The sequence below is a fragment of the Hippoglossus stenolepis genome, chromosome 13, assembly GCF_022539355.2.
Source record: "Hippoglossus stenolepis isolate QCI-W04-F060 chromosome 13, HSTE1.2, whole genome shotgun sequence".
In the NCBI taxonomy this organism is placed as follows: domain Eukaryota; kingdom Metazoa; phylum Chordata; class Actinopteri; order Pleuronectiformes; family Pleuronectidae; genus Hippoglossus; species Hippoglossus stenolepis.
The window spans coordinates 16,908,101-16,920,410 of record NC_061495.1 but is presented as its reverse complement, the minus strand read 5'-3'; the positions used below and the strand labels follow the sequence as shown (position 1 = coordinate 16,920,410).

Below are 12,310 nucleotides of genomic sequence, written 5' to 3'. Positions count from 1 at the left end.
TGGCCGATAGAGATTTCACTCTTAGAAAACACTTTCTGGTTTCTCTCTCCGAGTCTGCATTCAGGGACTTTTTTAGAAAAATCAAGGTCGGTTCATGTGTAATGGTTTTTTTTACCGGCTGCAGAAACAGTAAAAGCATCGCAGTGTCGTCACAGAGGTAGCCAGGACGAGCAGGTCGATAATTGGTAAACGTGGCTCAGCTGTCTCCGCTGCCTTCACTACGCTAATTAAAAGCGGCGAGATGGGAGAAAGGGAGAGAGTGTCATCAAGGACACGCTGGGAGATGTTCACCTGAGACGGCACAGTCACCGATGCTCCGGGCACATCAGCATGACCTGATTGCCGGCGCTGTTTGAAGCTATGACAGAGAGAAAGAGAGACAAAAGTGTCTGGAGCTGAAACTGTTGCCCTTGGGGGAATAAAGAGATAGAGAGTAGAAATAGAGAGGAGAGAGAGCACATGAAAAGAGAATGAGGAGATGGAGACGGAGCGATGGAACTTTTTTTTTATGGGTAGATGCAGAAGGAAAGAAGCAGAGAAAGGAAAAGCAAAAGGGAGAGTGTCCTCTACCTGGTCTGTGTGAAAGTTGAGGCCTCCTTTACTTATTATTTCGTCTCACTTTCCTTTGCTCTCCGCTCCTTCATTTTCTACCTCTTTACCTCTCTCAAGTCATCATGTTTACACAAGCTGTTACTGCCATTTCCCCGTTGTCTAACCCTCTGCTGCTTTTCCTCCTTCTTTCCCCTCTTTCTTTGTCTTTTTTCTTGCTGGTTGGAAATCTGCGAGGCTTGCTCATCGGCGCCAGCCTCTGTTAATCCCCTCCCAAAGCACCTTAGCAACGCTAGGAATTTAGAGATGCTAAAAAAAAAGAAAACACACGACGACGACAACTGTTCTTAACACTGGGCTCATATTGGCAAGTGTGGCCACATCTTGAGATGTGTGTGTTTTCCATAAGTAGTTCAGAACAATCTGGAAGGGTGTGATAACCAAGGATCTCTCAAGAGTGTGTGTGTAAGTGTGGGTGCGTGCATATATGTGTGTGCCTGAATAAGTGTGCACAGTGTGGGAGTGTATGTTTATGTGATATACTTCCTATAACACCAGCAACCTGGTAATCACTGCATGTAGTCACCTGAGATGCTCATTATCTGGTCTCTGTACACGTTCTGTGTGTGTGTCTGTTAACTGACGCTGTACCTCAGCACACACACATACACACACAGCTGGATTAGAGTCTCGCAAGTGTTTGGTCTTTGTGTGATTCAGCTACACACACACACACACACACACACACACACACACACACACGGACGAGTCAATGATAGACCAGGAGGCTAAGAGAGAGAACAAAATATAAATGATCACAGAAAGTGGTGAAACAGTTTTATGTTATTATGAGTCCAACTTTGATGTCATCCAAATTGATTTAAAAAAAAAAAATCAATACACCAAGGTTTCACACACACACATACACACCCACACACACACACCACTCCCCTTCTCTTCCCCAAATCAATTACTTGAGGGCCATGGTAACATAATTGAGGGCACATTTAGGCCCTGAAATTAACACAGAGTTTTAATGTTAAAACTTTTCTTCAACTTCTCACTTTCAATTCACCTTCAATTTGAACGTGAAAAAAACTATAATTATAATAATACTGATGATAATAATAAAAGGGAGACGAGATTTTATTCTTAAGCAGCAATAAGATGCAGGAGTTTATTTAACACACAGTTTCTCTTTTCACAAAAAGCTGTTTAAGACAACAAACAAATAGACTAAAATACAAGTGTTGAGTGAAAGATAACATTTAAAAATGCAAGAAAACTCTGCTAACAGTTTCATATTTTAGGAAAAAATAGGTAAAATGGAAATATACATGATGTGTACACCCATGCAAAGGGAATATGTTAATACAATCTTAGAACATATCTGATAATAAATGTTTATTTCATTTCACCTGTTTCCTCACTGGCTGAGGCCTCAGTCCAATTATCACCCAGGTCCAAGTGCCAGAGTTTCCTGCTGCGCTGGTCACACAGCACATTAAACACACTCGAGGCTGTAGAAATATTCATTACAGGCATTTGACGGATTTTAAAAATCTGAAAAATGCAGCGGGTTCATGAAAAACATGCCAGCCGAGGGGATAAGGATATTAAGACAGTGAAGCTGGCTCCAGTGAAACAGAATGGGGAGGATGGAGAGCTGCTGCAGACACTGCAGTTTATTTATTTATTTGTTTATTTCTCTTTTTGGTTTGTTTGTTTATGCTGAGATGAGGGAAATAAGGAGCTGGTGCTGTTTTTTGTTCCAGTCGATGTTACGGTAAGAAAAAGATCCACATGCTGGGAAACTTGACACAATACATAGATACAAAATATTAGATAATAATATTAATAATAATAATGGGTTTACAGAAGAAAGCATCAGAGGGGAAAGAGTAGATGGAAGAATTTGAGGGCTCTGACTGTTGCCGACATTTTCCAAAAGGTCCCATCTCCGAGCGTTCGTCGTAATGATGCCTGCTCGCGGAGGAGACGAGGAGCTATCTGTAAATCACAGTCCCACCCGCAGTGATCCATGTCCACTGGTCATCACTTTGCTGAAAGAGACGGACAGAGAAAAGGGAGATGGACAAAGAGAGGATGGTGATTTGTGAGGATATCAAATGTCAAGGTCGATAAATGAAAATTGAGCAGAGCAGAATATAGAAAACCCTGTAGGTTAATCTTTAGTCTAACCCTAACACTTTATAATATAAGATATTGTGCATACATACATATTTATACATGCATGCACATACAAGTACACAATCCAATCAGCTGCATGCTTAATAGCCAGTATGTTTTTCAATTCAATTACAAATGAATCAAATTTATCCCGCACCTTAAACAGCCTGACAGCCGACAACAATCTAATGGTGGTGGAAACAAATTGAGTAGGGTTATAATCATTAAGAACTATTTATCTGTGCTGCTCACATCACCGTGACTTACACATCCCTCACGTGTTCCAATCTGACCGGATCTAAACAACCTGCTGTGTTGATCACTTGACCTCGAAGAGGTCAGAGGTCGGCCAGTTCAAACAGCTATCAGCGGGCTGCAGGTTGCAGCAGGTGTCGTAAAACTGCTGCTTCTTATCTGAACTCTTTGACCCCTCATTAACCTCATCTCTGCTGCTTTGAGAATTATCACCCACCGCAGAGCAGCAGAAATCCTTTACAGCATCTGGTGGGTTTGTGTGTTTGTGTGTGTGAGGTGGTGATAGAGAAACACGGCAGCGCCACTTGATTGTGTGAATTGGCCATTTAGTGAGAGTCGGTGAGTTAGTGAGACTCAACCGGTGAGTTAGAGGTGACGGATAGAAGAGCACCGCAGTGATTTGAGCAAAGTGTTAAAGTCAGCATATAAGATCAGTGACAACATGTTACTGCTACATTCACATCATGTGAGAAGGATAGTGACATGGAAAAAGACAGATGTATAAAGAAAGAAAGAATGACAGAAAGAAAGAAATAGACAGAAAGGACCATGAAAGATGGATATTAAGAGAGACGGACATAAAGAAAGAAAGACGGATATAAAGAAAGAAATAAAGAAAGGTCATTACTTTCACCCCTAAGCATCCGCAGAAGTTTTTACACCATATACGTATATTATAGGTTTTATGTTTGCAATCACTGCTCTCGCTGGTTGACATTAGATCAATAAATATATAAATAAACTGATCTGATTTATTGTGTGTACTAAATGAGAAACATGAAGCCACTTTGCACATTTTCAAGAATATTGTATATCAGATTCCACCTTTTGCTTCTGAGCACATGAACTCAAACTGCCTCAAGTTTGTTTGTCTCTTAGACAGCATGAAAGAAACTCGAAAACACTCATGTTGAAAGAAAAGAAAAAATGGCAGTAAAGCCTGGACTAGAGGTCCTTCCTTTGAGTACACCAACAGGAGGACTGTGAAGGACACTTTAAACGTCCATGTTGTTCTGTTTTCCTCAGATGTTTAGAACACCGGTATCAAAGAGTTTGTCTGATCTAAAATTAAATGGCACACAGAGAAAACCTAAGAACATAACTGATCCACGCTTCAGGGGCTGCATCCTCCATGGTCCACAGAAACTGAGCCAAAACATGAAGGTCTGGTAAATGGAGACTTTCCTATTTGCGTCTAGCTTTAAGTGTTTGAAGACAGAGTTTAAGTCCCATGTCCTTATACAGGAGATTGTTATCTTCCTTGGGTTTCTCATGTTCATCATCTTCATCGGTGTTACACCTTTGTCTACACTGGCTCCTCTAACTAGTGCAGCTCATCTCAGATGATCCACTGAAAATGAGAAGCACATTCACTGCAGGCATTCAGAGTTCACATTTAAGAGCAAGCTGTTTTTTTTACTTATCTTTTGGGGTTTGGCCAACAAATATATTGTTTCATAAAAAGTCCAGAGGTCATACCGGTAGTATAAGTGAACATTTTAGCCCAATCAACCACTACATTTGTGGGTAGAATTTTAAGTAAAACCTATAATATGAAAAATATTCTCTGTGCATAGCGATGGCAAATCAAAGTTGAACTGGTAAGTCAGTCTCTAAACTTTCATGGATGTTTTTAATGGACATTCTGGGTAGAAATGTCTTATTTCATCTTTGCTTCATTCTTTCAAAGTAAAAAAGACTAACTTGCGTTTTATTTAAAACCTCTCTGGCTGTGTTTCTTGTTGCTATTTTTAGCGATGTCGCCATGTTTTGAAATCTCAGCTCGTACTTACCTTGATGAATACACCGTTGGAGCTGATGGACGGAGCCACAAAAGAAAAATTGTGGCTGTAATAAAAATGGGCTTCACAGGTACACCTGCTGAGTTAGAGTACCGAATGCACATATCGGTTTGTAAAGTGAAGTATGAAATGATGGATAAGGTGATGGATCATTAGCCTCTTAGCCAGTCACATTACTGTTCTCTTAAACCACTAATGTAAAAACTGTAGATTGGCGCCATCACAGTGGAACGTAGCAAATATGGCTCACAAAATTGGGCCCACGAGTTCTACTTGTGAAATTTCATTGGTGGAGAAACCTTTGTCAAGCAACTTTAAGCATGTTTCCTGTTTAAAAATAACTAAATAAAAAACTATGAAATTGATGTTAAAGGACCAACAGTCCCCTTAAATTCTGCACCAAACCTGTCATGTTGGTTCAACACTAACATTAGTGGTAGGTATAGGTTTGTAGGCCTATACAACGTACAGCAGCAGAAAGAAGCTAGATCCAGATATTCCTTTGGGTCTTATTAAAACATGTTGAGTCCATCTTTAGCACAGAGGTGGCTGAACAATAAACTTTTGTGAACAATATTTCAACAATCATGCGATTTGGCTCAGTTGTGTTGTTCAGATTGAGCAGTTAAAAATGTTGTCATCTTAACAAAGGTAATTGAGAAACATTGATTGTTTTGTGTCGGCACTTTGCTGATATGTTGAAAAAAGTTTAAAAGTCTAAATCAGGGAGAAGTGTTTTCTAAAAAAATTCATGATTTAAGTAAACTAATTTAGGCTGCTAAGTTATTTCAGTGAAGGGATTGGAAGAGTTTCACGGCCGTCTTCACAAATCTCCTGTGAGATTACATTTATAACCATTGTATAATTTGGATATATTTCACTGCAGACAACATAAAGACAAGGAAAATACAACTGGGTTTTCAGAAGACTTTCCAGTTCGAGCATTTTCCTGTTCCATATTGGAGACATGGTTGCATCCCAGAGGGAAAATATAGAGGGTTTAATTACATCAAGAGTTTATATTCAATGATTAGTCTGGTTTTAGACAATACATCTTGAATTTGCAATCTAGCCAACATTTTTTTACCTGTATTGCATACCCGAAAATGTCAAGAAAGCTTATAGTGAAGAGGAAGCTTTATAATTTAAAAGGTGAAGTTGTAACAGTAATTTATAAAATGTCTATATGTCTGGGTTTTTTTAATAGAAATTATTATGAGCTGATGATTTTTGTTGTTATGTGCAGGTTTATGTTTGGAGATTCTGGACTCATGAATTCTGGACTCATGACCTCAGCTTCAGCCCTGATTGGGAGCCTCTGCATCCTTTCATTCAGTGATGGACAGTGCTACAACCCCACGCACCTTCCATATACTCCCGTCTTCTTCAGACCCTATTCTTTCCTTTCTCCCCCCCCCACAGAAGAAAAAACTAAATCCCCGGTTCCTGTGGAGCGGCTGGTTTTGTGTGGTCCCAGCACTGTCCCGTGTTTTTATCGCTCCTGTGACGGGTTACCCCCGGTCTCCCTCGCACCTGCGCCGCTCCCAGGTCCCTACAGGAATGCGCTGGGGCTTGTAATCGCCTTTGTGGGGGCCATTGAGTTGTACACGGCTGACTGAAACTTCCCAACCTCACAGCGCGCTGGCCGCTGAATGGGGCTCAGCGTGGGGCGGCTCTCCAAACCACGGCCGCTGCCAAATTCCTACAGTGGAGCTCCACAATCACTCCCACACAGGCCCCGGTATATACAGCCAGGCAGGAGGGATGGGGGAGGAGGGGAGGGATGGGGTCGGGATGTGGTGGTGGTGGTGTTGTGAGTGTGAGTGTGTGTGTGTGTGTTGGACACAGAGATTTAAAGTCTACATTTGACCCCACTTTGTGCGTTTTATCCACTCAGGCCCGAACATGCATTTGGCTTTTTTCCCCCCCAATCGCTGCGTGATTATTTGTGATTTTAAATTGGACATTTTAAAGTGTATTGGATGTCTCACCTCTTGTCGGAAAGCTCCAGTGCAGATGCTATTCCAACAACGGAGAGATCTGGAAAATGAGAAATAGAAAATGGGGGGGACAAAAAAGGAAAAAAAAAAAGATTTGGTGAATGCTGCTGGACAAAGTTTGGATAAATAAAGCAATTTCTCATAACTTTCAGTGTATTCTGCGCTGCGTTTCGGTGCATTAGGTCTGTGCGCCGGCGTGCAGCGTGGTAGCTGTGGGTAGATAGAGCAGCACCGCAGGATTAAGAGGCAGCAAGATTGTTAAACATGTCAACGTGTAATTGCACGATAAGGCCCTTCCGAGGAATTCATTGGCCCAGTTGCTTTCTCTATTCCGCGCTAATCTCGCCCGGCACATTCGCTCTGTGCAATCTGTCTCCATAATCTTCTGTGACAGAGCGGGCGACGTGAGCAGGCTGCCTGGTAATTTTTTTTTTAGGAAAAGGGGGGAAGAGACGCGGAGAAAATATGCAGAGGCGTGATAAAGTGACGCTAATTATCCCCATTTAGGACAGGGAGTGCAAGGGATCGGGGCTTTGCGAGCAGCCCGAGTGTGCGCCGGAGCTGATGGCCTCCTAGCACGGAATATATCGGTGGCTACAAGATAAGAGGAGCGCACGGCGGAGAGATTTATTGGCCGGTCAGCTAAACACAGTCTTGCGCACACACAGACACACGCACACACACACACGCACACACGCACACACACACGCACACGTTTACATCCGCACCCATCGTTGCCTGTTCACGTTGCACCCTGCACTTACCGCTCCTCAATCCTCAAGGTGTAATTTATGCGGGTTAAATTTGCCAGAACGCGCCTCTTTGAGCCATGGCGATGCGCCGTGACGCGCTCCGCCTTCCCGGGCTTTCAGCGCTAATCCGCATCTCTTCACATCAACAGATAAGATTTGAAACAGATGCAAAACACGTGAGGGGTGGGGGGGTGGGGGGGTTAACCAAACCCACCTCCTCTGCGCCACATACACGCTGCGAGGAGTACAGTGCGCGGAGAGATGTCTAGATGCAGCTTCTTTGGGATTTTGGAATTTAAACTCGTTCTCAGACATTGTTCCCCCCTGATTCCTTTCAATAGATTGACGAGCAGCCAGACGTGACACGCTCCACTATGAGGCCTAACAGGTTTAATTGACATGCCATGCAAGTCTTCATCAGTGTGAAATAGACCCTTTAACTATGTATTTGAGATTAATTGATTTTTTTCTATATTCAAAATGCCTAAGTAGGCATAAATGTCCCTCATTTGCATGTGTATGGCTATTAGCCTGCATCTGAGGCCTACAGGCAATGAAAGGTGTACATGTCAAAAGAAGATGTGGTTTATGACAAAAAATCGAGGTAATTTTCATTATTTTTAAGGGATTAATAATCTGAATGACATTGGGGTCTTTGCTCTTCAACACCCATCCCTCCACAGTGAAGGGGTTTGTGCCAAATCTGCAGAAAGTGTCAGTTGATCCATCTACAGCTTTGAAATTTTGATGAGTCATGATTTAACCCCATTTAACTCCACATGTGGTGGAGGTTTGAGTCCAGTTTGTGCAACAGTTTGGTTGTAAATCATTTGATGGTTGTGCTCCTTGATATCTGGTTTATCTTGAAATATTTGGTGCTCTCTTTTGTTCAGTGAAGGAAACTTTTATATGTTGATAAAAGGTTGTTTTTCTTCCTTTACGGTAGCAAACCTCTTATTTCTCTCCATGTTTATTATAGAGTTCTTAAAATTATCCCGTTTGTGCCTCATGCAGTTTTCTGGACTTCATCAAGAGTCGAGAGGAAAATTCAGAAACGACTCTCACTGATACCTACTCTTACTCATCTTACTGCCTCTCATGTGATTGCAATTTATTAGAAGAATAAAAGCATGTTGGATTTAATAACAGCTGTTACAAACTCATGATTTGAACACTGCTCAGGGAAAATTGGTTAAATGAATGTAAGAGATTTTATGATACTGAGAATTTTCTCTGAGGTCACCACGTAGCCACCAAGATGTAAATTTATATAAAGCCTTTAATCTCGTGGTTCACATATTTTATGTTTTATCTCTTAACAATAAAAAAATTTAAAGGCACGAGACATAAATGAGGATGACAAAAAAATACATGTCCCGAGGCCAGTGGCTGCAAAATAAACCAGTTCAAGTGAAGGAGTGAGACTAGAGTCTTTAAAATAATAACTATGGTAATATTAATAATTTTATCCATAAACTATTGGTTACATATTTATGTTATTTACCATTTCCACCTAAGTCTCATGAGTTAAGTGTCAAGTGCTCCAAACAGAAGCAGTGAATTTGGCTTCATCAAAACTTTCTGCGGAAATTCTCCAAATTTCCCTTGTGATTTTATCTGATATGATTTATTCTATAAGTGGAGTTAATATAGATTTTTTTATAGCAGCCTTGTATACAACCATATAAGTAAATTAAAAAATCCTGCGCAGATAACACCTCTGCAGACTTTTGATAATTTTTCATTGATTTCATTATTAAAACTTTGATGTGAATTGGTTAAGAGAGTGAATGTGACACAACTTATTGGTTAGACAAATAAAAATGTAGACTAATGACTGATCATATATTTATGTAATATACGAAACATTGTTTAAAACAAGGATTACATTTTTGCTGCTTAAATTTGCTATAAAAACGTCACATTTCATAGGCAATTGAAAGGGGAAAAGGAAACGTTTTAATAAGTAAAAGCTTTTATTCCTTATAATAAACGAAGACACTTTGTTAATTACAGTAACAGGTGGTTTGTCAGATGAGGCCTTCTCATAATCTATATCAATCAGATTTGATTTTTAAGGAATACGTTCAAAAACGAATGGAGCAATGAATTATATGAAATCAAATGAATTATGAGAAAGGAGAATGTGGGCCATCATATTGGCCTGTGTTTAACATTTAAACGACTTGAATATTTTTTGGCCTAACCACTAAATATGAAAAAAAAAAGCTTTTTATAATGTTCTTATTTTATATTTACCCAAATACAAGTTTAGCTCATGAAACATCATCAACCCACTGTAAATGTGTCCTCACAGGCCTTCAAACTGTAGCTTTTACGCACAATTACGCACAAACAATTGGGTCTATTTCAAAGCTCATGGGACCTATATGTGTCCAAATTTAAAGAGGTGGCGATTTTTCTCTAGAGGAGGATTCATGATATTCTCGTGTTATAAAACGTGAAGAGACTCCTCCAAGAACATCGTGAAAAAGAATCAGTGTAAAAGCGTTCTCTTAAGAATCAAAGCAACATCTTGTGAAATTTATTCAATTCTTGTTCATTGCAATATCAGGGCTTTTCACTCGCAGGAAAAGCACTTAAAATTACAACAGCAGTTGCCCGTCATCCTTTTGAAATATTAAAATTATTCACAATTTACAATAATTAGAGTGTTACAATAAAAAGAGATGATTTCCAAGAATTAAGACACAGGCTTCTGCAAATGAACACAAATATTTAAAGTACGTGATTTTTTCCCATTTCTTTTTAAAGCACTTTCTTATGATTATGACACGTTTTCTCATTTTCAAATAACTTACAAGAAAATTATGAGACAATTGAACCAAATACTCCCCACGTGGACCTGGCATAACCCTCAACTAAGACTGTGAAGTAATGGACAAAAAGATGATAGCACAATAACCAATATCTCAGCATCATATTCGTTATATAATTCCACTGGTTGCTATTCCAAAAAAAGCCGAGATGAATATGCTATTTACCCTTCATTTACAATATCATAAACATTCTGTACAAAATGCAGGTAGATCTCGGGGCCGGGGTTATTTAGAAAAGAGGTAAATATTTGGTTATGTGTTCGTTTGCAGTTTTCAATTTTTCTGTGAGTTCTAAATATGTGTTAGAGGGACCGTCCCGTTCACTCCAGCCGTGGCGCTCTGGTAATGCTGAGGCAAGGCATGGAGTCTACTTTGCATTGACGGGTCCCCCGGCTCTCCGGTCGGTAAATACATGCTTATCATCTCTCTCAAGTCTCCGGGGCAAGGACCCCGTGAGTGTGTGCTGCTGACGGGAGGGCTTACACTCGGCTCCGATTTCACCAGCGACCCTAACGTCCCCATGGCAGTGGAGGAGGAGACGCCGGAGCCCTGGTGCTGTGTGTAGGTGATCCCGCCGTAGCCGGAGGGTGAAGCGTTCATGTAGCTCTGAGAGTTCGAGATGGGGCTGTACTGCAGCGCTGTCATGTCGTAGCGGTGCATGGGCTGCGGGTTGTGTGAGTGGTGGTGGTGCGAGTGGTGGTGGTGGTGCCCTCCGCTCCCCGGGTGCTGGCTGTAGGCAAGCTGAGCCTCCTGCATCATCGCTGCGGCTGCTGCCGCTGCAGCCACCTGCCCCGAGTACGCACCGTTCGCCCAGCCGTTCATGTGCGCGTAGCCGGAGCTGCCTGAGCCTCCGTGACCCCCGGGGCTCTCTAACCTCTGTCCGATCCCCGATGAACCCATGCCGACCCCTAAACCAACTCCACCACCCCCACCGGGCCCAGAAAGCAGTCCTCCTGCGAGGGAATATTTGTCCTTTTTCAGCAGCGTCTTGGTCTTCCGTCTTGGCCGGTACTTGTAATCCGGATGCTCCTTCATGTGCATGGCTCGCAAACGTTTCGCCTCGTCGATGAAAGGACGCTTCTCAGCCTCGGACATTACCTTCCACTCGGCACCCAGCCGCTTGCTGATCTCAGAGTTGTGCATCTTGGGGTTCTCCTGTGCCATCTTCCTCCGCTGCCCACGGGACCACACCATGAAAGCGTTCATCGGTCTCTTCACCCGTTCCTGGTTCGCTTTGGACCCGCTATTCGGCCCCGTTTGCCCCGTGGTAGTGTTCGTTTGGGGGCCGGGGGAATGGAGGTCAGTTTCCATCATCATGCTATACATTCACCTGGTTTTAAAGTTCGCCACCAACAGAGAAAAAAGTATTTTTTAAGATAGGCTAAGTGCGCACAAAGTTCGGGGGCGCACAGGTCGACTGAGTCGCAGAATTGATATTCTGAAACCCAAACTAATCAAATACGACACAAAAAATAATCCGAGAAGGGATATAAAAATTTTCCAACCAGTTTTTCGCCCTGTCTTCGCCTGGGTTGGTTCACATCCACTGTGAGAGAATGCGCATTTGAGCCACTTTGCTTATGTCGGAGTTGAGAAGTTGGTTAAAGCGGCGGCCATATGATGCGCACTGACAGCGGTTAAATGAGCCACAAGCGGCCAATGAGGCTCTAGCAGCAGAGTGATTTGCATGGCGTTTGGTCAGGTGACTAGGGGACCATGGAGGAAGAACACGCCGGAGGAGGAGGAGGAGGAGAAGGAGGAGGCAGAGAGGAGGGTCAATCCCACAAATAGCACAAGGCATTTGAAATTTCCAAACACCCTCTCAGAGACTCAAACTAAACAAAAATAACTAAGATTTGTTTGCAGCGATGAAGCGACCAAACGGTGGGGGCAGTCTGTGATTAGACTGAGTCAAACATCTC

At 42.1% G+C, this 12,310-nt stretch overlaps 1 protein-coding gene across 2 annotated transcripts; it reads right to left on the bottom strand.

Annotated features, from left to right (window-relative positions):
- Positions 1–1,698: 1,698 nt before the first annotated feature.
- On the bottom strand, positions 1,699–12,088 carry sox1a (SRY-box transcription factor 1a). 2 transcript variants are annotated; one of them, XR_004698109.1, is made up of 4 exons: positions 10,872–12,088; positions 6,788–6,836; positions 2,897–2,924; positions 1,699–2,612 (listed from the first exon to the last, which is right to left on the bottom strand). XR_004698109.1 is itself a non-coding variant. In XM_035173641.1 (3 exons), exons 1-2 carry the CDS (start codon positions 11,712–11,714, stop codon positions 6,816–6,818), a joined length of 864 nt encoding a protein of 287 aa, XP_035029532.1. In that variant the 5' UTR covers positions 11,715–12,088; the 3' UTR covers positions 1,699–2,612; positions 6,788–6,815. The 2 variants fall into 2 exon arrangements, 1 of the variants encoding a protein (XP_035029532.1); XM_035173641.1 differs by lacking the exon at positions 2,897–2,924.
- Positions 12,089–12,310: the final 222 nt, after the last annotated feature.

Coding starts and splice junctions, on each gene's coding strand:
- sox1a (XM_035173641.1), bottom strand. CDS start 11,714: ATGTATAGCATGATGATGGAAACTGACCTCCATTCCCCCGGCCCCCAA. Junction 6,837..10,871: donor TGGTGAAATCGGAGCCGAGT/GTAAGCCCTCCC, acceptor CTCATTTTCCAG/ATCTCTCCGTTGTTGGAATA.